General features: G+C 39.6%; 1 protein-coding gene across 7 annotated transcripts in view; it reads right to left on the reverse strand.

Annotated features, from left to right (window-relative positions):
* NFIB (nuclear factor I B) overlaps nt 1–22,726 on the reverse strand; it is a 335,698-nt gene that overhangs the window by 73,600 nt on the left and 239,372 nt on the right. For all 7 annotated transcript variants that reach the window (XM_077816437.1, XM_077816434.1, XM_077816433.1 and 4 more), the window contains exon 3: nt 9,731–9,784. In XM_077816437.1, coding sequence (XP_077672563.1) covers nt 9,731–9,784 — 54 coding nt within the window. The remainder of the gene's footprint in view (nt 1–9,730; nt 9,785–22,726) is intronic.

Here is a 22,726-nt window from a genome sequence, read left to right on the forward strand (position 1 = left end):
GAGAGAAGGGGGGATGTAAAGAGGGAGATGACATGGTCAGAGCGACAGGGTAGGAAAACAACTTTCCAGCAGCATTCTGAATGGATATGAGCAGGTCAAGACTGGATCTGTCAAGGCCAGAGAGAAGGGTATTATACCAATCAAGATGCAAGATGATGAGAGCGTGGATGAAAGTTTTATCTGTGTGGACGGATAGGAAAGACCGTATCTTAGAGACTTTATGCAGAAAGAATTGGCAAGATTTGACATATATGCAAGGACCTAGAGAGAGGTTCTAAGTCAAAGATGATGCCCAGGTTATGGGCTTGTCTATGCAACTCATGCAGATGCATTGCCCCCATGCTCCTGGCTCAGTCAGGAAGAGGCCTCCACCACTTTCCCCTGAGAGGACTAGGGAAAGAAGAAGGGCTCATAATTCCTCCCCGACTGGGACTGGCCACAGTGTTTCCCAAATTCACAATAACCGGCATCTGTCCCTTCCTCCTCAGGGCCCTGAGTGGGTCTTTTCACAGCAGGGAAGTAGCAGCGTGGGCTTGGAAGGAAAAATCACGTCTGTTTTAGTCATGTTGACCTTGAGCTGACAGCTAGACAGCCACAAGCAGGATGACAAAGTTACACACTATGATATTAGTTTGGAAAGAAGGAGACGGGTCTGGAGCAGAGAGACAGATATATATAAGTCGTCAGCATGGAGATGGTAGTTGAATTTGTGTTTGTGGAGGAGAGTACCCAGACAAAGTGGGGAGGGAGAAGAGAACGGGACCAAGGTCCTGTGGAACCTGCTCAGAAATCTGGAGAGCAGATGAGGAGGGTTCTCTAGTCTAAAGGACATACTGAGGAAGTGAATAGAGAAGTCAAAGGAGAACAGAGTCATGAAGCCAAAGGAAAACAAGACTTCAAGAAGAGCATGCTCAACTGTGTCAAAGGTGGCTGACAGGCTAAGGAGGATGAGGATGGTTTTGAGCTTTAGCTAGGAACAGGTCATTGGACACTTTATGAAAGCTGTTTCAGTGGAGCGCAAGGAGCAAAACCTGGACTGGAGAGGGTGTCAGATGGAACTGGAAGAGGAGAACTCCAGACAGTGATATGATAGAAGAAAAATGCAGTATGCAGCACTTGAACATTGGAGAACTTTTTATTTTAATAGTGTAAAATACCACCTTTCACCCTGGAATTCTGATCTCCCTACAGAATAGCACTTACTGTTCTTATTTCCATTATAATCTTGTATGCAAGAAAAAGATATACAGTTATACTCCATACAACATGGGGTTATTTTAAATTAAATAATCGCTGAAGCACAGCCTGCATTAACACAGTAAAGATATTTAAATTAAGATTCTTGTTAATTTTTTCTGAATTGCTCATGTATAGAACCTATCATAACACCTTCCCATTCCTCCTTAAAATATTTAATATCTCTTTTGATGTCCACAGTAACAAATGTCAGTCTTTGCTGTTTAAACCTGATATGAACATGTCATTACTAAACCTTCACTTTGCTTGAGAGATAACGTCCTCTGTAGAATTACATTTTATTAATTATCATTATTTTTTAAATTTGACTCTAGTACAAAGAAAGAATCTGCCTGCCAGAAATGTATTTTGTTGTAATAGTGGGTCAGTCAAAAGAAATACTTCCATAAATTTAAACCAGTTTGCTGGATTTTTTTTTTCTTTCCTTTTATTTTATGCAGGAGATGTGGAAAACCCGGTTTCTCTCATTACCTTGTTTTGCATAGAAGACATTCCAGAGAAATAGTTTTTCCAAACTTAATACTGCAATTATCAGACTGAGCCATTGTGGATAATGGGCAAAGGGCCAAGAGGTGTATGCACCAACCTTTGGGCAACAGGATCTGAGCAAGTGATCCTAACACAGCCTGTACACATGCAGTACTTGACGGCAATGTGTTTTCTCTAACTTTTGAGAAAGTTCGTCACCTTCACACACATCCAAATGCTGAAATATTGATTCCAGTTTTTAAATGATTAAGATTTAAAAATCCAAATTTTTTGAGGCAAATATATTTTAAAATCATTACTTCTTGCACTAACTTGTGCTGTATAGGCCTAGTTCTCAAATGACTTCAAAGCTTACCTGTCATGTCTGGTTTTACAAATCTTTAACCAGCCCTTTTAGTGTCTTTTGATTTAATTATACTTTTATGAATAGAATGCCTGTTTATACTCTGTTGTATACTGTCTAATGCCAAAGTCTAAAATTACTTCCTGGAATCACGAAACACCATATTTTTTCATTTAAACCATTCTGATGCTGAACAATTCATAAAGAGTAAGTAGGGATCCAATCAATATATTAAAAAGATGTTTTTTTATAAAAGTCATAAATATGTCATATCGCAACACGTTTGTGTTTTTTAAAAGGGGGAATGCAAGGTAATATCTGTAAAACTTCTCAGTAAGGGGATCAGTTAGGCTGTGGTGTCACTCTCAAGGGAAGTGAAGAAAGCCCAAGCCCCTGTAAACACTGCACACAACACCAGGAAATGTGCTGTAGGAAGCCCAGAAGGGACTGATTTTATAAAATAGGTAATCTAATATGCTGGATCGCCTAATAGGTCTTTTCTATCTCTACAGCTCGCATGATTTCAACAATTCTTGGCACTTCTATTGCTCCTTTCATCAGAGAATCTGAAAGCCCTTTATAAACATTAAGGGCCAGATTCCTTACCATGAGTAGTACCTCATTGCTCCAGGGAGCCCATTAATTTCAGTGGGACTACTGGTGGTATAAGGTATTACTCAGTGTGAGTAAGGGTGTTGCCAAATAAGCCTGGTAACACTATGTAAAATAGGTCATGGTAAATAACATTAATACACTGTACTGCTTATTTCTGATTCTTTTATTAGTGTGTTTTCGTATAGTACAGGAACGAACATTCTCACAAGGAGTCAGAGTTTCTCACAGGACAGTGGCGGAGCGGGGAGGGAGGGGAAGGGAACGATGCAAATACTGAAGCAGCTAACTACACCAATGTTAGTTGCAGAAGTTGAATGCAGCAGGTCCTATCTACATTACAAATATAATGAAGTCAGGGGATTGGATTACAATATGGCTGTCCCTGACCTGGTTACGTGGTTAAGACTGAGCTTTTACTACACTCTGCAATTGTGTTGTAACAAAGTCAGGGGACAACCAGGTAGTAACCCAGTCCCTTGACCCTCACGTTGTAACTGGGCCCCTGACCTGACAGGATTCATAGTATAGTTGGGGTCACACAACAAAACCTTAAAATGCTGCTGTAATTTTAAGAAGGGAAAACTCACTTTAATTGAATGACACAGTGCCATCGGATTGATTGCCCTGAAGCCACAGCAAGAAATGCAAAGAGAAGGAATAAAACTTATGTATACAGCATCTTCTGTTCCAAAGGATCTTGAAGTGTTTCACAAACTACAGACACTATTTTAAAAAATGGGTCAATTGGAGCTGGGTGTTTAGCACTTTAAAAATCAAGATTACTGATGTAGTGCCTAAATAAGAATTTAGCAGTCTAACTTTGGGAACCTATTTTTGCAAAATGTTAGACTATGTATCTATAGGACTAGGAATCATTTTACCCACCACATCAACGTGGCCACCTCTGGAGTAAAAATCAATAGCAATTTTACAATACACAGCAACATTACAGAACAGATTAGAAAGTAAGGTACCATAACCAGCTGAAAATATTGGGGGAATTCACAGGCTAAAACTCCTTTTCTTGTGAGAAGTGTCGTGGAATTGATGAAGACTATACATTGTCAAGATCTCATTTTAAAGATGCCACCTCCCAGCTGCACACTGCCCCATGACACCATACTGCAACACAGGTACAGTACTGAGAGATTCAGAGAGAAGAGTATCACCTTCTCAGATGTGTCCTCAGAGAGAAGGAAAAAGGTATGTTCTTGACTTGGGTTAGCTAAATTGGGTTAAAACAGTAGTGAAGCCAGACCAACTCACGTTTTAACTCGGGTTAGCAGTGTGAGTTAAAGCCTAGGTTAAACTTGAGCTGAAGTTAATAGCCGAGTTGTCATGTCTTCACTTCTATTTTAACCCAGGTTAGCTAACCTGAGTTGAGAACGTACCTTTTCTCCTCCCTCCCCCCAAGTGAAGATATGCCCTCAATCACTGACATTACCACTTGTAGTATTCTAGGAAGGGAGAGTTTCAAAAAATGTCGAGCCCTGACCACCCCAATCCTTGCAACTTAATTTGAAGCTTAACTTTAAACTGATCAAGATCACAATCCGACATGGTATGGCTGCAGGCACGCAGGAAAAAGCAAGCACATACATATTAAAATATCCACTCCCAGGTTGATAAAGCTAAATTCAAAACGGTTCTGATAGCACTTGTTTGTTTAAATAAAATTCTGCCTAAATCCCCAAACTAATATTATGGCATCATTGCCTGCTCAAGAAAAGCTGCTTACAGTGCTGAGGCAAGGGAGTCTTACAATGAAACTTCTCTTCTATTCCTATTAATTAGAGGGTCAATTCCTCACTCACAAGAGGGTAACTTGCAAGACAATAAAAATAAAGCAACCATCTGTACTCAGAATCACTCAGAACTGAAGGAAATTTGCTGATTAAATTTTGAAAAGACTTGTAAAGGCTGAGATCACCTGTTCTTTAAATTCTGAAGCTGTATGTTATAAAAATGAAATCACCAAATTCTTCTTTCTAAATGGCTAATAATGGAGAAATTATTATACAGGATTTACGGCCTAATCCAGGGGAATATAGTCCCCATGGCTGCTGGCCCAAAGAAGCACTCAGACAGCCTGGTTGGCTCTGTGGCCACAAGAGATATTTGCATATTCAGAGGTTTGCCCAGCCAGCATGAATAGGAATAGAAAGTGGTCTCCATTCCCTCCGTGCCTTCAGGTTTCCCTACAGTCTCCATCTTTCTTGGGTCCTCAAAATTTATTTACAACCCTGCATTTGATTTTATTTCCATATCCCAGGAACTTGGGGAGGAAAGAAGGAAGAGTTAGGTCTTTTGCTATGTTAATATTGCTGGTTATTAATTTATTTATTCTGATTTAACGTTTTTAAAAATTCCCATATGAAAGTTCTTCAGGCCATAGCAATAATTACACTTATAATAACCACTCAGCAGTACTGATACTAATGTACAAATAAATCAACTCTGCAAGCCAGCAGCCTTAACTAACCAAAGAGAGTAACAATTTACCTCATCCAGTAGTCTGTAAGAATGGGAAAACTCCAGAAATGCTTCTATACAGCGGTAGGGAGCCTGGATTCTGTAGTTAAATACTGGAGTTGTCAGGGTTGGTCCTTATATCAACATTTTTATTAATATTTCTGGGTCTTTGGGGCTTTTGACTTCCCTTGGCAATTTTTACATGTCTCACATATGAACTTAATGGAGGATCATGTCCTTTCTCTTCAGTGCACACCTTCTCTTCTGCATATCTCTGTATGCATTGCAATGGACAAGGGCTTGTGGTCTGGCTCATTTACCTAAGGTTGCCTTAGGCTATGAATCCAATACAAAGAGAAAGAAAGAGTGGGTGGCAAGGGGCTTTAACAGTTCTGTATACTACAACAGTGTTCAAATTCATAACTGGGGACCAAGAGAGTCTCTGACTTGGGTGGGGTTCATCTGTCTCTTTGGATATTGCAAAATTATCCCTGCAGAGAGGTGACCTTTAAAACTAGACTCATAAAGAGACTCCTTAAGAACAAGTTTGGTGCTTTTGAAATGTACCACATGAAAGATATTGAAAAATAAAACTTAAAGGAGGACACCCCTGGAATCCTGCTACAAAAGCTACATACCACTCCCACCGCAAGCTACACAATCTTAACACTGTATTATACTATCAAAACATTCAGTGTATTTTTAGGAATATATTTTAAAGAATTCCAGCAAGTGCACTTAATGGTCTTTTGTTTGGCAAGTGGTGTTGCCCTCCCTCCTTGGTTAAGAAGGCAAATTACCAGACACCCTAAAGAACGCAGTAGTCTAGCCAAACCTAGAAAAACCCATTCTTAATACCAACAGCCTCGCCAGCTACTGCTCAGTTTCCAACCTCCTTTTTCTTGGCAAAATCCTTAAGAAAGTAGTGGCATCCAAACTCTAACACCACCTAATCTCTGCCAACATGCTGGCTCCTTCATATCCAGGCATCAGATCAAAACATGATACAGGAATGGACCTTCTGGCACTGATGGTCAGCATTCTCCTGGCCTTGAACAGAAATCAAACCTCTATGCTTACATGCTCTGTGGCCTTTGACACAATGACTATATGGTGCCAATGAAACAAATTTGAGGTTTAATGGCAGTGGGACAGCAGTTATTCCTCTCTGAAAAATCTCATAGTGATGAACCTCTCCTCATTACCTCGTACAGTCTTGTAGAGTCCCACAAACCTCAATGCTTTCTTCCCTCCTCTTTAACAACTACGTAAGACGCTATGGGGAAATCATGCAATGCTCATGAGTTCACGTATCATCAATGTGCAGATGACACCCAGATGTATGCCTGCCCAACCCTCCTCTGTAGTCAGAGCAAAGGATTCAAGTGAGGCAAGATATAGCCTTCTATTTTTCAGGGACAGCTAGTTCATTTACAGGAGCACTCCCTCCCTACAGTCACCTAAGTCCACCCCTCCATATTGCAGAAGTTTGAGAGGGGCAGGTTTGTTTGTTATTTTCCCTTCCAAGCCAGATCAACCTTTCCTCTGGCTAGGCTGGCCTGCCATAGTGCCAGCATCCATGACTCCCTGAGGACTGCACAACTTGGTCATGGACATTTATTGCTGGATTATGTCCACAGTTGTAACTGAGATAAGTACAGTGAACTTATTCAGTGTAGGATCACCTGAAACCAAAAAGAAATGATACCTTCAAAAATTATAGCCTCATGTTGACTGGTCACAAAAAGTGTAGTTAATGCTGAGTTCCCCGTTTTCCTTTTTCCATTTGCTCTTGGCTAAAAGATCATCCTTAACTTCACCTCTTTTGCACATAGGTATTCTTTCTCTATATCATTGTATACTGTCATGTAATACAATGTAGTCTATGTACAGATATGGATCCAAGCCTTAATTTTCATTCTTAAAATCTATTATTTTACATGATGCTGAGGTGATGTTGGTGGAGTAAGGGAAGAAGGCAGAAGAGAATGTAGAGAGCAGGAAAGGAATAGGTGTCAAGGCCGGGAGACACCTATGACGGGGGAGATCTTACGCTTGCAGGAACATCTCCCTGCTGATTCCCTAGTTATTTCTTATGTGACTGCAGCAATGGCTCTTAGCCTGCACTATAGGTCTCATAAACTGGGAGTGTATAGACTGTCAGTCCTAATTCAGCCTTCTGCCCTTGACCAGGAAGCAAGTCCTCAGCTGTTTCAAACTCACCTTCACAGAGTCATTATCTTGTAAGAGTAGATAGCTTTACTTTACCTTTTATAAGGTAGGGACTTTTCCGTCTTAAAATTAGACATAAGGACGACTAGTTACAACACTCTTTTTACACTGGTTTCTATACTAACAGTCTATTATTATAATTTTGTTAGGGTAGAAATGATAGGCCACAACTAGAGATGAAGGCCCCATTCTGCAAGGTGCTGCACAATACAATAAAATGAATCTGTGTCCCAAAGAGCTCTCAATCATGATACTTTATACATTAATATTTGATCATACAGATCAGTTTTATTTGAGATAACACCTTTGCTTTCTAACAATGTGCCCAACATGTCTATAATCACTTCACAAATGTTTATTTTTCTTTGAAAACAAAATTCTTATTTTTCAGCATACATGCAGAGTCTGTATTAAACCATAGCACACAATAGTACATACAGTCATGTAAGCTTGTAATACAAATTCCACTTTGTGATTGATATATGTTGTGTTTTATGATAAATAATGCCATGACATAAAGAGACCATACTTTAATGGCTACATAAGCAGGATGAGATAAAGTCAATCATTTGTCTTTAAATCTGTACTTCCTGACTTTTGTATTGCCTGATTTCTCAACCTTAATGTTGCATTAATTAATTATTATTATTATTATTATACAAACACATACTCAATAAATATATTTAAAATGGCAGATGAGTATTACAAAAACATTTGGATTCTCTCTGGAGCTTGCACAAATAGATTATTAAAACATAATCTTTATTAGAGACTAAACTATTTTTTGAAGGCTCAACAATTTGAGTTTTGGAAAATTCCAACTTTCTTCCAGGAAAATAAAGTAAAGGACTTAGAAGAACTTTCCGTGCTGTTGGAATTTAAGCTTTTTTGTTGTTGCTTTTGCATTTTTAAAGCACTACACAATATAATTTGTGCTATAATCATATTTTGTAGTGAAATAAAAAACAAATCAGATATCCCACAAAATTTGGAGGGAAACAGTATCAAGGTCTCTCAAAAAAAGTGGCTTCAAACTTTAATGTAAACCAAAATGATCCTCAGCTAGAAACCTATATCCATATTAAAGAAATCTCATACTATACAAGGTACTCTGCTTTGTAAATTTTAAAAAATTACAGATTATCCTGTATTTATTTTTTGTTTTTTATGTTATATAATCAATTTGCTTTTGCTTTTTTTTTAACATTATATAACCAGGAATTCTCCCATTTTACTGCAACATGCTACAAGAAGCTTTAATCAACACCTAATACTAAACTATTTCAGAGTTTCCAGTGTAGGTTGTTGCTCCTCATCTGCATCCAGAAAATATGTATGTACATGCAACATTCCAACATCACCCAGCTAGCTCTTAATCAGATTGATGCTGGGATTCACTCAGTTATTAGAAAAAAAGCAAATGACATTAACCCTAAATTCATTCCAGACAGACACCTTTGCTAAGGGCCGAAATAAGAGGATACAGTAATGCTTCACTTGGAGGGGTATCTCTCATGACCAACAAAGAAAAATGCTAGGGAGAGGAGGACTCTAACATTATTTGTGTTGTCTTACCCTGTGAATAATTATACAAAAACAACGTTATTTAAAAACCAAGATTGAAGCTCTGAAGCAGATTTACCAGACTTTGGATGGAATAGCCCATTCTCAGCCCTAGAATGACTATATCAAAATATTTAGTGTTTGGCCTAAACAATGTGGAAGGCAAAGTCTAGTGTTGATTTTCTTTTGATTCCTTTATTTTTAGTGAAATTCTCGTGGAGATAATTCACATATAATCACTGGAATCACTTAAAAGAAACCCAACTACTAACAATGGAGCTTTTAAAACTATTGTGAGTTGACAACCTTGTATATAAGCTAAGCATATGTATATTTATAATGCATGCATAAAATAAAATTGCAGCAACAAACATTCTTGTAGACTTGGTCACTAACTTTAAAGACAGAGCAATATTGTTATTGCCTTGGTACAGCAATAACTTCAGCCTCTGGAGGCCTTTATCAGAGTACTGAGATTCAGGATGTTGCCTCCTATCCCTTAGCCCAACCCCCACTTCTTAACTTTTAAGAAGCAGGAACAGAAAGAAAAATTCCTGTGATTAAATGAATCTTGATGAAACTACAATCAAGGAATTTGCCACTTCAAAAGAGCTAATATAATCTCAGTGTGTCCTGATTATATGTACTTAGCAGTACAAAATAGGTTGCTGACCAATTATGCACTCTTTTAACTATTAACAGTAGTATCTTTGTTCTCAAACAATGTTACATTGCACATGTCCTGGAACTCATATTTACCTGGTGGATTCTTGGCAGGATCATTGTGGCTTGGACTTCCTGATTGTCCAGAATCTACAAAGAAATCAAATAAATGTTTTAATAATTTGTTTTGAAAGTATCTCACAACCCTTATGAAGCTTCTTTAAGAACAAAGTATTAATTTAATTATAAGGTCATTTCCCTGCCTTTCTACATGAAGACATTTCTGTAGAAACATACTGTGTGACAGCCAAGTGGTTACATGCACACAGGTCATACAGTATGAGAAAACCAATATTAATGAGAGATCATTGGAGTACTAACCAGAAAAAGGAAAAGAACCAGAAGAGAAAGGCTTAATATTATTTTCAGAGGTGATCAAAGAGGGTGGGTGATCAACCAAAACTGAAGAAGAATGCCCTCCAGGCAAATACTCAGAGCGTAGACATCAACACAGGGGTCAGGAAGAAATACCCTCCATCCTCCCATATGTGCAACCCTGCATAAGTAGCTAGGTGGGTTTGGGTAGCAGGTTTTACATCTTCCTCTGAAACATTTGGTATTGCCACTGTCGAGACAGAATAATGGACTAGGTGGATGATTGGAGTACTCTGGTATGACAATTCCCATTTGCAGCTCCTTTCAGGCATCAGGCATTGGTCACTACTGAAGGCAAATTACTCTGATGGCCCAATGGTCTGACTTGATATAGTGCAACTCCTGTGTTCTGGTTCCGCCTACAGTGGGCACCGTGAATGGAACAGATGTAGCATGCCAAAAGTGACAAAAACAAACCCCGCATCCTATCTGCTAGTTATATCCACATTGACATCTACAGAAGAAAAGTAAGTGACGTGCATTCTGCTCTGGATGTATGTGCATAAGGCATGAAGAGAAGAATACAATCTGATGTATACGTAGCAGATGCTAAGTACAATCCTCATTCATAAAAATGATTATAACTATTCTTTGCTACATTCCCACAGCAGCAATATAAGTTACATCTTCCCTAAACATTTATATGGCTATATTTGGTCAAGAGCCCTCACTCCACCACCACAAGTATCATTTACAAAATACAACATGCAGAGAAAACTTAAATACAGAAAAGACAGGAAACTAAAGCAGAGGTACTTTTACTTCCTTTTTAATTCAAGATTAAACCTTTCCACAACAATCTGTTGCTCTCTCTCTCTATATATATATTAAAACATCCAGCAGTGTCATAATCTGAATTTAAAAAAACACCATTGCCCTACTATGCAGCATTACTCAGTAATAGCATAGGTGTACACGTGTATGGCATGGGAACATAGAAATTGCCATACCAGACTAGGTCCTGCCCCTTGGAGCAGCCAATGCAGGATCCTTCAGAGGAAGGTGTACCCCAATCCAAAAAGAACCTAAATATACAACAACACACCATGACGGGGAATTTCTTCCTGACACTGCTAGTAGCAAATGATCAAGCTTCTACCTTGAAACAGGAGGGCTGATAATTTTAAAATAGCTAGAGTCATTGTACATGCTACCATTAAACATAAAATTCTGACATATATTTATGCCTGGAGGAGGATGAGGGTCAACATCCACCCCAATTTGCCTTCATAGCTGCTGCTACTGTTGGTACACAGGCTGCCCATCAGCAAGCCCTGCCTATTTAACACAGGGGACATTTCCTCCATAGCTCCAGGGGTTGCCTCCATCAACACATCCCCCCACAGCTCCATCGCTGGAGATGCTTTAGAACGTTTCTATCTTGTTCTGCTTTTCCAAAGGCAATTACTAGTTTGGCCTTGAGATGGGTTTGTTTCCTCACTTGTCGCTTCTTCTGCCAAACTACCTGAGATTGGAGATCACTTCTTTTCTCTGGTCAGATTATGTTAGATGGGCAGAGGCTTTAAAACCTTTTTTCCTCACCCTCGCCATGGGTCCTATCTTGGGCAATTTAATATTTTATGACATTCTATTTAAACAACTCTCCCAAACTAATGCAGATATCTGTGAATGGTAGATTAAAATGTCTAGCAAACAAAAGGAAAAACAGAGTGGCCTCAGTGAGGACCTCTCTTGTCTTTCAGTTCCCATCACTTTTCTTTATAGCTACAAGAGCTCGTAATGCAGGATGAGTCATTGATAACTTATCCTTTCCTCTACCACTATTCTAAGGTCTCACTAAAATATGTATAATCTGCTATCCAAGTTTTGAAGGCATGGTTTGATTTGTCAGAATCTAAAATAGATTTATTTAGTTTATATAAGCTGATTCTATAGAAGAAAATATAAGGGAAAAAATCCATGCAAGTAAAAATACAGACTTAAAGCTGTGCAGCGCTTGTTAAAGTTCTGGTAGGTAATCTATATCATAAAACTGAATCACCAGAAAATAACGCTAGGTCATGTAATACAAGAGTTCTGAGGGTTATCAAAAGTTTTGGAAGAAATGAATATATAAAAATGCTATTAGAAATTGCATTAGAATAAAAATTAAATTCCTCATTATCAACATATGATGCGATAGTTTCCCAACTGTACAGAACCCACACAGGAAACACCACTAACCTTTTGTCATGGAATTTTTTTCTGCATTCTTCCATCAAAGAACTAAAGTCCCCAAGCACAAAGGATGAGAGGGTGAGGCCCCCCCACAACTCTGAATGCCCATGGTTTGCTTGGAACACAGGCCTTCCTGCAGGCCTGCCCTCTACTCTCTCGCAGCTTGAGACACCTAGAACTCCCTTGGTCATAGCTACCCCCAGAACCACTCTTTCCTGGGAACTCTGCTGGGTGCCATGGAGACAGTAAGTGCCCCACCCAGACCCACCACCAGTTTGCCAAAGCCTGATGATCCACCATCACTGATGTCAAGACCCTCCCAACTCACCTTTCCGGGTGGAATGGATAGATCTGTGCATGAAAGTTCTCCTCCACAGACCAGTCCCAGGGACATAACTAGAACTCAAGTTATCAGATACCTTTCCATTTTGACTCTACAGCAGTGAATCTTAGCACAGTACTTCTTTCTACCATCCCTTAACTGTTACTGTCTCATTGCCAAAAGATCAGGAACTAGTTACAAAAGTGGTATGATGTCACAAAGGGGAGCTGAATTTTTTTTCTTCTTCCAAATTTATATTTTTACAGGTCTAACCTACATTACCAAAGACTACAAGAAAAATATATTAATGTTCTGGACTGCCTTTAAATTTGTTGGAATTAATATTTCATTAGTATTTCTAGCTTTTTTAGGTTATTGGTTAATCAGAAAACATTAGGTTGAAACTTTGACTTCTTTAACACCTTGAACTAATGATAAGAAAGTGTTTGAGTGTAGAGAACTAGGTGATTTGAATGATGTTACTATAGAGAAGCCACTGTTTCTTGAATAAACCTATAATGATATATATGGTATTGTTCTTTATAAGTAATTTTATAACCAATTGCTAATAATTAGCACTGATCAAAGTCCTTTTGTGTATTGTATTCCCATCTGTAACTCTTAATTTTCTGAACTGCCTAAAATATTTTTGAGATGTTGCTTTAAATGTAGTTCTTTGCATTGTATGCATATGCTTTGTGTTTGCATTTTTTGGTAAGATACCATGTAATTATTTTGCAAAATACAAAACAATGATATTTAAACTTAAATCAGCTAAGTTTCAATGTAATGCCAACTTTTTTGGGGGGTGGTGGGGTGCTGAAAAGGGACCGATTATGAAGGACTTGCTCCCACTGTGCAAATAAATGCTAATGCATATAAATGGTTCACTATCTGGCACTAAGTATAGCATTATTCTAATATACATTCTCTATTTCTGCAAATACGGTCTCTGATTATATCAATTAAAGCTAGCACAGAGGATTAATGGTTTTACATACCAGAGGTCCAAGGGTAAAGTCACTGCAGATGTGTAGATAAATGAGGTGTTAACTGGGTGGCAGATGCATGTAAATACAAAGTACAGAGGGGGTACCTGGGAGTTCAGATAGACTTTATACTGGATCAATTTTTCACTTTGAGCCCTACCTGAAAATAACCTTTACAGTCTCATGCTGTTCCCATTCACTAAAATGCACACAGAATGAGATTTCTTTAGCTCTTGCAGAGCAATATGCCTTTAGCTTTACTCTATCACTTCCTGCCAATGTGGCAACCTTCAGGATTTTTAAACTTTATTTTTTTATATTAGTAATTTTTTAAAATTCCAATATTAAAACACGATTATTATAGAATTTTCCACAATTGCAGATAGAAGTGGTTGACCTATTCATTACAATTTATAAAATCAGATTTGGCTTTTTATTCTCTTGTCTACTGCCAAATCATGATTTTTACAAATTTATTCCTTCATAGTGTCTTGATCAATTGATTCTACTAACATATTTGTGACAATGGGTTCTTGCAAAGAATGAGTGCAAGTAATTTAATATTCTGAATTTTGTGTTCAGTCTAAGACACATGGGGCCTCCAGTGCCTTTTATCTTGATGTCAATGAGCTTTGAATCAGGCCCTGATACCTGTACAAAGTGCTACCCTTCTGATTTGCAAAGGTGTGTAAAAGTGTACAAAGCATAATGGAATCATGCCTATGATATATTTTTTGGTTCCTAACTCAATAACTTAACCATTATCAACAGAAACAGTGTCTGAAAAGAGTGACTGAAGCATTGCTTTTCTAAAGAAGGACTGAGGAGAGCCACAGAAAGTAAGCAGGCATAGTAAATGTTAAAACTTTTTAAAATCTTTTCTTGTTCTCTTCTGTACAAGAGCATTTGGCTAAGTTCATGGATTCCAGATTTAAAAATGGCAGGGTTTCCTTCACAACTGATGGAGAAAGACATGAGCCAGATTTATTGTCTTCTAGCTGATTTTAGATTCAATTTTGTCTTGTCACATTCTCACCAAATAATTTTGTGCATGAATATTGCTTTCCAAGAAGCCATATATATATATAGATAGATAGAGAGAGAGAGAGAGAGAGAGAGAGAGAGAGAATTTTTGGCAACCAACTTGAAGCAAATACACATTCATGCATAAGTATGCTTATTCAGACAGATAAAAGCTCCTCCATGGAGATTTTACGGATTTGAATTTTCCAACTTTTTCCTTTAGGCTGCTTCTTACTAACTTAACCAGTCTTTTGGGTTCTTTTAAAAATCACCCTGCTTAAAATTCAGTCTCACAGCACTAGCTTGGATTGAGTCTCCTGTATAGATGTCTCAAAGCTAATTATAATGGATTTCCCATTATTTATTGTCTCAGTACACTTATAGTACTTCCTGGGATTGATTCCTGTGGGTTTCTCAGAACTACATCAAATGTAGCTTCTCCTCTGCTTTTCTCCAGAATTAACTGTTCCAAAAGCCAATGGTTGATGGTACTGAGAAATCATTACCCCAATGGCTAAACAACACAATTTATCTCTGGATAGCACAAGTCACCCTTTACTACTGTTCCAGTAGATTTTGTTGCAACCCTAAGATTTCTCAGCCTTCGCTATATTCACTATCACTGTTCTGAAGTGCATGCCAGCAGTATGTTTAAATTCTTAAGACTCAGGATTTTTATACATATAGACTCTACCTTACATTCTCTCCGTCTGGAAATTTTCTTTCTATAGAAAGCATGAAACACAAGAGTCAAAGTGTGTTGGTATGTTTCCCCTGGAGCCTCAGCCCTAGAGTGGGAGATCAGTATTCCCACATTCTCAGATTTGCTGGTGAAACCTGATGACTGGAGCACTGCTCACTCCGTCTGGGCTTAGGCAACTCTCAGAAAATGCTAAGAAACTGAACTTACTTGTGTAGGATCTGCTGGGTCCCACGTCAGGGAGTGAAGAGAAGATTATTCATTGATACTGCCCCTCCCTACTGGGGAAGAGAGGAAGTGGCACCAGATGCCAACTTCCTGAGGGAGTGAAAATGTTGCTAGACACCCATGCAGTGAAAAGAAAGCTGTTCTCCCTCTTGGACCTCACCTCTGGGAAGGGGTGGGGGGGTGGGGAGATGTGGTCCCTCTCCCAAAGAGCAGCAGGAAGAGTACACATCCAATTAACAGATCCAGCAGAAATTCACCTGCTATAGCAGAGTGCGTGGCAGGCTTGTGACAGTGGAGGCCAGAACAGAGGGAGAAAAAGCACCTTGTCTTCTTCTCCCAGACCCCCATCTGTCACAGCAAGCAAAGGGTGGGAGGGAACGCATGGGAAGCCAGACAGAGTAGCAACACTTTCCACCTCAACTTCACCCCCTGATGGAATACTTTACCATTACTTTTCCAACTCTACAGTGTAATATCTCTTTCTTATAGTTCATAGTAAACAAGTAAGAGAGCCCATTGATTATTCTCATTCCACCATGTTTCAGAAATGACAGTTATATCCACATTCCACAATGAACCAATTTGTTCTTTTAAGCTTTTTGCAGTTGGTGCACAGTTTTGAGTTCTGGTTGGAAAAACATTTGGTAGAACAAATTAAAATCAAACAAAAAAACCCACTATATCTTTTCTACATCTTATAACTAAAAGCATCTTCCGTAACTTATTTCAAAAAAAAAGAAAAAAAAACCTCTGGTTTAAGACTAATCAAGCAAAATTTCAGGGCAATGAGCTTCTTTTGTGAGTACTGGGGGTGAGGAGTGAGGTCAAAGTTCAGCCAAGATTTGAAACTCTGCAAACACTTATAAACATGTTTAACTTTATACCTGTGAGTAATTGCAGTCAAAGTGAATAAAGTTAAGCACATGCATAAATATTTGCAAGGATCAAGACCTTAACTGTGGAGTTACCACCTTAGATCCCTGACTGATACAATTAACTTTTGTGAATGGTGAAAGAAGAGTTCAGAGTAATTTAAAAAAAAACCACAGCAGAGGACAGGAGCTGGCAGTCAAAATAAAGAAGATGTATAACTCTTGTTGGGACTAAAATTACAAAATGTGTCATGAATGTCCAAAGGATGTATGGCATTGTCTATACCACACAATTGCACCATTACATCTTGCACCACTATTATTTAAGTTAAGTTAGTTAAGTTAGTTAACTTAGTTAAGTTGCTATAGTGCAGTACATCCACACTAGCTATCCTGTTTCAGGTGCAAGCAATATGCCTCCCCTCCACCCAACCAACTCTCTCTCTCTCACACACACACACACACACTCCCTCTCTCTCCCCCCCTCCCCATACCCCCCCCCCCCCCCCGATACCACTGCCAGGCCTATGGATTGTTGTACCGATAGTACAATTCCAGGCTCAGTTTCCTGGATTTCCCTGGAGCAGATGCCTAGTCTATTTGCACCTGCTCACCTTTTTTGTTTGCCCCTCAAATGGCTCTGTCTTGCACTAACACACACACACACACGTTGTGAGGAGCAGGAGATATACTTTGCTATGCTCTCACTATAGCAGATGCCATGAGGAAAGATCAACAGCTTCAACTGTCAGACGGTCTCTGGGCCTAGAGCATACTATGGTAGTCACTGTTGCCTTTGGGCAGGGGTGCTCAGTGAGGTATTGTAGGTATATTGATTTTATTCTTTTGATTTATTTATTCCATTATTTTTACACTGTGTTGTGTGTGCATGTGTGTAAATACATTTGCAAGCAGTGGCTGCTGCATAAGACTTCCTTTCCCTCCTTTGTGCTTTTCAGGTGAATTCCTGTGAAAAAAATTCATATTACAAAACATAAAAACAAAGTGACGTTTCTTTTTATTTTATCTTTCTCTCTCATTCTTTGCTATTCTAGGGGTTGGGGTATACGGTGAGGCACAGGGAATGGACAGATCTGACACCATCCAAGAACCAACTTGACTCTATTCAGGCCTATACATAGCTGGTAGGTGAGTGTCTTGTACTGTGACTGCACATACTGTGAGAAAGGTTAAGTACCAACGCATCCCCAAATGTCACCCTCCAGTGTCACAGTGCCATTGCAGACAGCAAACACTAGTGTAGCTGTTGAACCAGTTTAACTGGTTTTCTCAATGTAGCTGCTACCTTTCAGTGACGGATCTGACAGCTTAGATTATAATGGTAGGCATGACTGAGGGGAAAGCTTAGGGACAGAAGAAATGAAGGGGGTAAGGCGGGGTGAGAGAGAAAGAAACAGCAACAAAAAGCAAAAAATACCAAGGAAAACAATATGACCAGCTAAAATGAAATAAAGAAAAACAAACGTCCAGTCCTTCAACAGTCTGCTTTTTAAAGAATACTGTTTATCATTCTTTTTCTAATTTTGCTAGACCTTTAATTTCTAACATCTGTGGCATTTCACTTCAAGAAGCTAACTGATAAACTTTGTAGAGTCTTCTAATTAATTTTCCAGAATCAACTTCTTTTATTGCATAAGTTATCCGTTTTACACCTGATTACTCTAAATCACCGTGCAGCTTAAAATTTAAGTGCATTGTCCTCACTGGTTCACATGATGTAAGAGTTTGGTTATCACTTGTACACGTTGGGCAACATTTTATTTTCATTCTATTAAATGTTTGTTAAAATAACATCATAAACTCTGACAATGAAAAATTGTGTAAAGCTTCCCTGGTCTTGCATAAGTATTCAAATGTGTGGGAAAGTTTTTGTTTTCTCACTTTGTATAGGCCACTGTATTCTTTGGAACTACCTTCATTGCAAATTTGATTAACAGACTCAATATTGTGAAATGTTGACTATGACTATTTTTTTTATTGGGAACCCCTAGACAATTACTGTATGTGTTACAATTTACACCAGGGGTGGGCAAACTTTTTAGCCCAAGGGCCACATTAGAGTATGGAAATTCTACGGTGGACCATGAATGCTCACGAAATTGGGGATTGGGGTGCAGGAGTGGGTGAGGGCTCCGGCTGTGGGTGCAGGTTCTGGGGTGGGGCCAGAAATGAAGAGTTCAGGGTGTGGGAGCAGGGCTGTCGACTGGAGCAGAGGGTTGGGGTGCAGGGGGGGTGAGGGCTCCAGCTGGGGATGCGGGGTTGGGGGTGCAGGAGGGTGCTCTGGACTGGGACCAAGGGGTTTGGATAGAAGGAGGGTGATCAGTTCTGGAGCAGGGGGTTGGGGCATGGGAGGGGGTCAGGGGTGCAGGCTCCAGGCACAGCTTACCTCAAGCAGCTCCTGGAAGCAGCAGCATGTCCTGGCTCCGGCTCCTATGCAGAGGCGCAGCCAGGCAGCTCTGCGCACTGCCCCTTCCACAGGCGCTGCCTCCTGCAGCTCCCATTGGCCATGGGGCAGGGACAGCATGCCGCTGCTTCCGAGAGCCATGCAAAGCCATGGCACGAGCAGAGCAGAGCAAGCCTCTGACCCCACTCCCTGGCTTGAGTACCGGAGAGGGGCAAACCCCGGACCCCACTCCCTGGCAGGAGCTCTAGGGCCAGATTAAAATGTCTAAAGGGCCAGATGCAGCCCCCGGGCCGTAGTTTGCCCACCTCTGGTTTACACCAAGGACGAAACAGCAGCACCAAAAGCAAGGAGGTTGGCTTGTGTGAATGGGGTGTTGGCAGGAGATAGTTTCACATATTTTCACAGAAAGTACATATCACTATCGGCATCTTCCATTTCACAGACAGAGATTGAGACCATCTCTTCCATTGTATAAGTTCCTTCTTTGATAAGGGCCTCATTTTGATACTCTTATTCTACAAGTAATCCCATTCATTAGGACTGCTCTGAAGTGAGGTACTACTCAATGTAAGTAAGGGTATCAGGATCTGGCTCTAAATGTTTACAGAGAATTTAGTGCTCACATGAATGGTGCTGGATTGACACCCTGAGAAACTGAAGTCAGGCATTTACCCAGAGCACTTGTGGCAGCCGTTCAATGTTACCCACACAACACTGACCTGCCAATGTACCTCAACCATGCTGTGGAAGGACCATGTATCTCTAGGCTACAGAGAGCAGTTCTGTCACCCATTATATCCTGAAATGGTCTTAGTAGTTGTCAGTTTGTGGGCCTGCCTTCTAGAAATCTGAATATAACCATCAAACTCATTTGTATACACTGAATAACTACAAAAATAATACAGTCAGTTATTACAGACTACTGGTATATTCAAACCAGTAACCTAGTGAAAATTCATTCAGCCAACTACCTTCCTGCCTCCTTCCCTTTTGCTTACCTATCATTAGCCCCTACTTCAGGGAGCTGTAATGAGAATTAAGGAGTAGATCCTTTGGAAGACATGCTGAACTGACTCAGAGAAGGCAGGATTTGGTTAACATGAACACACCATTTCAGGAGCCAATTGGGTACTTGTAAGGAACTCATGCAGCTTGTGCTGGGCATGTTATCTTGTTCCATGATAGTACTATAACTGCTGAGCTATAATGTTAACTTTGAAATGATTCTGACTTTTAGTGTTCGTGGATCTTTAAAAAAGCAGCCCAGGGGCAACCACAAGTTTTTAAAAAAAAAAGGGGGGGGAAACATCTCGCCCCCCCCCACCACCACCACCACCATTATTGGAGTATGTTATCTCTGTGTTGCTTAGGGAATTTAGAAATCCAAAAGGTCATGACTCACTCCCAGGTTCACTTCTTGTTTTAAGAGTAGCTCAACCTTCTGCTATAAAGTCACCAAACTGGTCATCGTCAAGATTATTAACTTTTCTACAGAGCGTTTTAAAAAGGTAAATATAAAGTAGTAATTAAATCAATATTATGTAATATGTTTTTTCATTTGTAATCTCAATTAAATTAATTAACTGGCTCAGCTCTTGTTTAGTTTTTAAACTTCCCTAGTTAAGAAATGGAACACTGGGACTAAATCCAGTTTTCCTATAGAGGAAACAAATTCAAGGAAACACTTACTAGAACCAAAAGAGCAATAAGCAAACTTTTCAGCTTTGTGTTCCATGTACAGATTTATTTTTTAAAATTTAAATTCCCTCATTTGTTTATGTAAAATAAATCACAACACTTATTTATTCAAAATATTTCTTATACAATTCATAAAGGCCCATATGTTATTGTTTTTGGAAACTGAACAACTTTGTCCTGCTGTTTTATAGATACATTTTTGCATGGGATACAATCAAACAAAACAAAAGTTAAAAGATTTATATTTCTTTCATGACCTGAAATCAACACTTCCCATAGCTCATAATATTGGCTGATCTCTTCTTTGACAGGTACTTTAAGGGGAGATTTATGTAGATATCTTGCCACATGTGGATGAATGTGATATAATAAAGTTTCTTTCCAAAAGTTTTTGGATACAGTAGGGAAAAGATGAGATATGAATGCATAATCTTTCCCATCTGGGAGATATCGTGGATTTCAGCGATGCTTTGTAATGTATAATTGTTCTGGGAAACCAAGAAATCTTTTATAGTCCGGTATGTAGTGTAAAAGGTAGCACTTGGAAAATATGAGCTGGAATGCTATCACAGTGAAAAGCTTAATCGGAGAGTTAGAAATAAAAACCTTGCATAACATACAGATTAATGAGATACTCCACGTTCTCAGATACAATAACAGAAATGAAGCAGAGCCAAAATTGCATATATCCTTCACCTACTAAGTTTTTCCACACAGAACCATTATATTGTGAAAGACACAAAAAGTTAATCTTATTTTCATGTGATCTGACCAACTAAAGACGTGGGGTGAAACCTGGCCCCACTGAAGTCAATGAAAATTTCTGCACTGACTTTAATGGAGCCAGGATTTCACCCACTGAATAGTATTTTTGGCCCTTAGAACAACAAGTGGTCATGAGATAACATGTTTTCCGTTACATAAGACAGCCTAAAAATAGTGTCTTTACTGAGGATAAGCATACAACTGTGAAATCAGTTTTCTTCGCTAAAAAATAAAACCCAGAGCAGTGAGTCTCAGAGCCTTGGTCAGCTGACTTGGTTTACAGAGCTCAGACTGCAGGGCTAAAAATAGCAGCATAGCTGGTCCAGCTCCGGCTGCTGGAGCCTGGGCTCTGAGACTCTGTGAGGGGAAAGGGTCTCCGAGCTCTGTCTTCTGCCTGAGCTGCAATGTCTGCAGCCTAGGCCCTGTGAGCCTGAGTCAACTGACCTGGGCTTTGAGACTTGGCACTGTGAGTGGTTCTTTGCAGTATAGTCATACCCCTAGTGCAGGGGTTGGCAACCTTTCAGAAGTGGTGTGCCGAGTCTTCATTTATTCACTCTATTTTAAGGTTTCGCGTGCCAGTAATACATTTTAACATTTTTAGAAGGTCTCTCTCTCTAAGTCTATATTATTGTAACTAAACTATTGTTATATGTAAAGTAAACAAGGTTTTTAAAATGTTTAAGTAGCTTCATTTAAAATTAAATTAAAATGCAGATCTTATCAGTTCAGTGCAGTGGTTCTTAACCTGGGGTGCACACACCCCCTAGGGATGCGAGATGCCCTTTTCGGGGGTGTGAGACATGCGAGATTTTTTTAGGAGGTAAATCATTGAAAACACAAATTAAGCACAGGCACGTAAGTACAACTACTTGGTTTCATCAAACCTATGTATTTATTAACATGTTACATTTTTTAACAATTACTGAAACATACAAAGTTTTTAAGTTTTCAAGTTTTTAAGCTAATTGTAGTGTAACTTTTGATAAGGGGTGAGAGAACATATTTTGAGAACTCCAGACCGTGAGCGGGCCTAGTGGGGCCAGGTTTAGCGTATTAAATTTCTCCCCGTAGGAATGTGCTGCTTACAGTTTACTACTTACGGCTGCCCGTCCTGGTGCTCCGCAAATATCACATTCCTACAGGGAGAAAGTTAATACACTACACCAGAGGACAGAACCCCAGGCCGGCGGCGGGCTGAGCAGATCAGGGGTCCTGGGCCGCCGGCCCCGCTCAGCCTGCTGCCGGTCTGGGGTTCTGTTCACCCAGGCAGGCTGAGCAAGGGGTGGTGGCGGCCGGGACCCCGGCTGGCAGCATGCCAGTAAAAATCAGCTCGCGTGCCACCTTTAGCATGCATGCCGCAGGTTGTCAGCCCCTGCCCTAGTGGCATCTACAGGCTTTAGCACCAAGGCAAGTACAGTACAACAGGTCCTATAAGGAGAGAACTGTATTTCTTTTTA

Source organism: Eretmochelys imbricata, chromosome 5, assembly GCF_965152235.1.
Source record: "Eretmochelys imbricata isolate rEreImb1 chromosome 5, rEreImb1.hap1, whole genome shotgun sequence".
In the NCBI taxonomy this organism is placed as follows: Eukaryota; Metazoa; Chordata; order Testudines; family Cheloniidae; genus Eretmochelys; species Eretmochelys imbricata.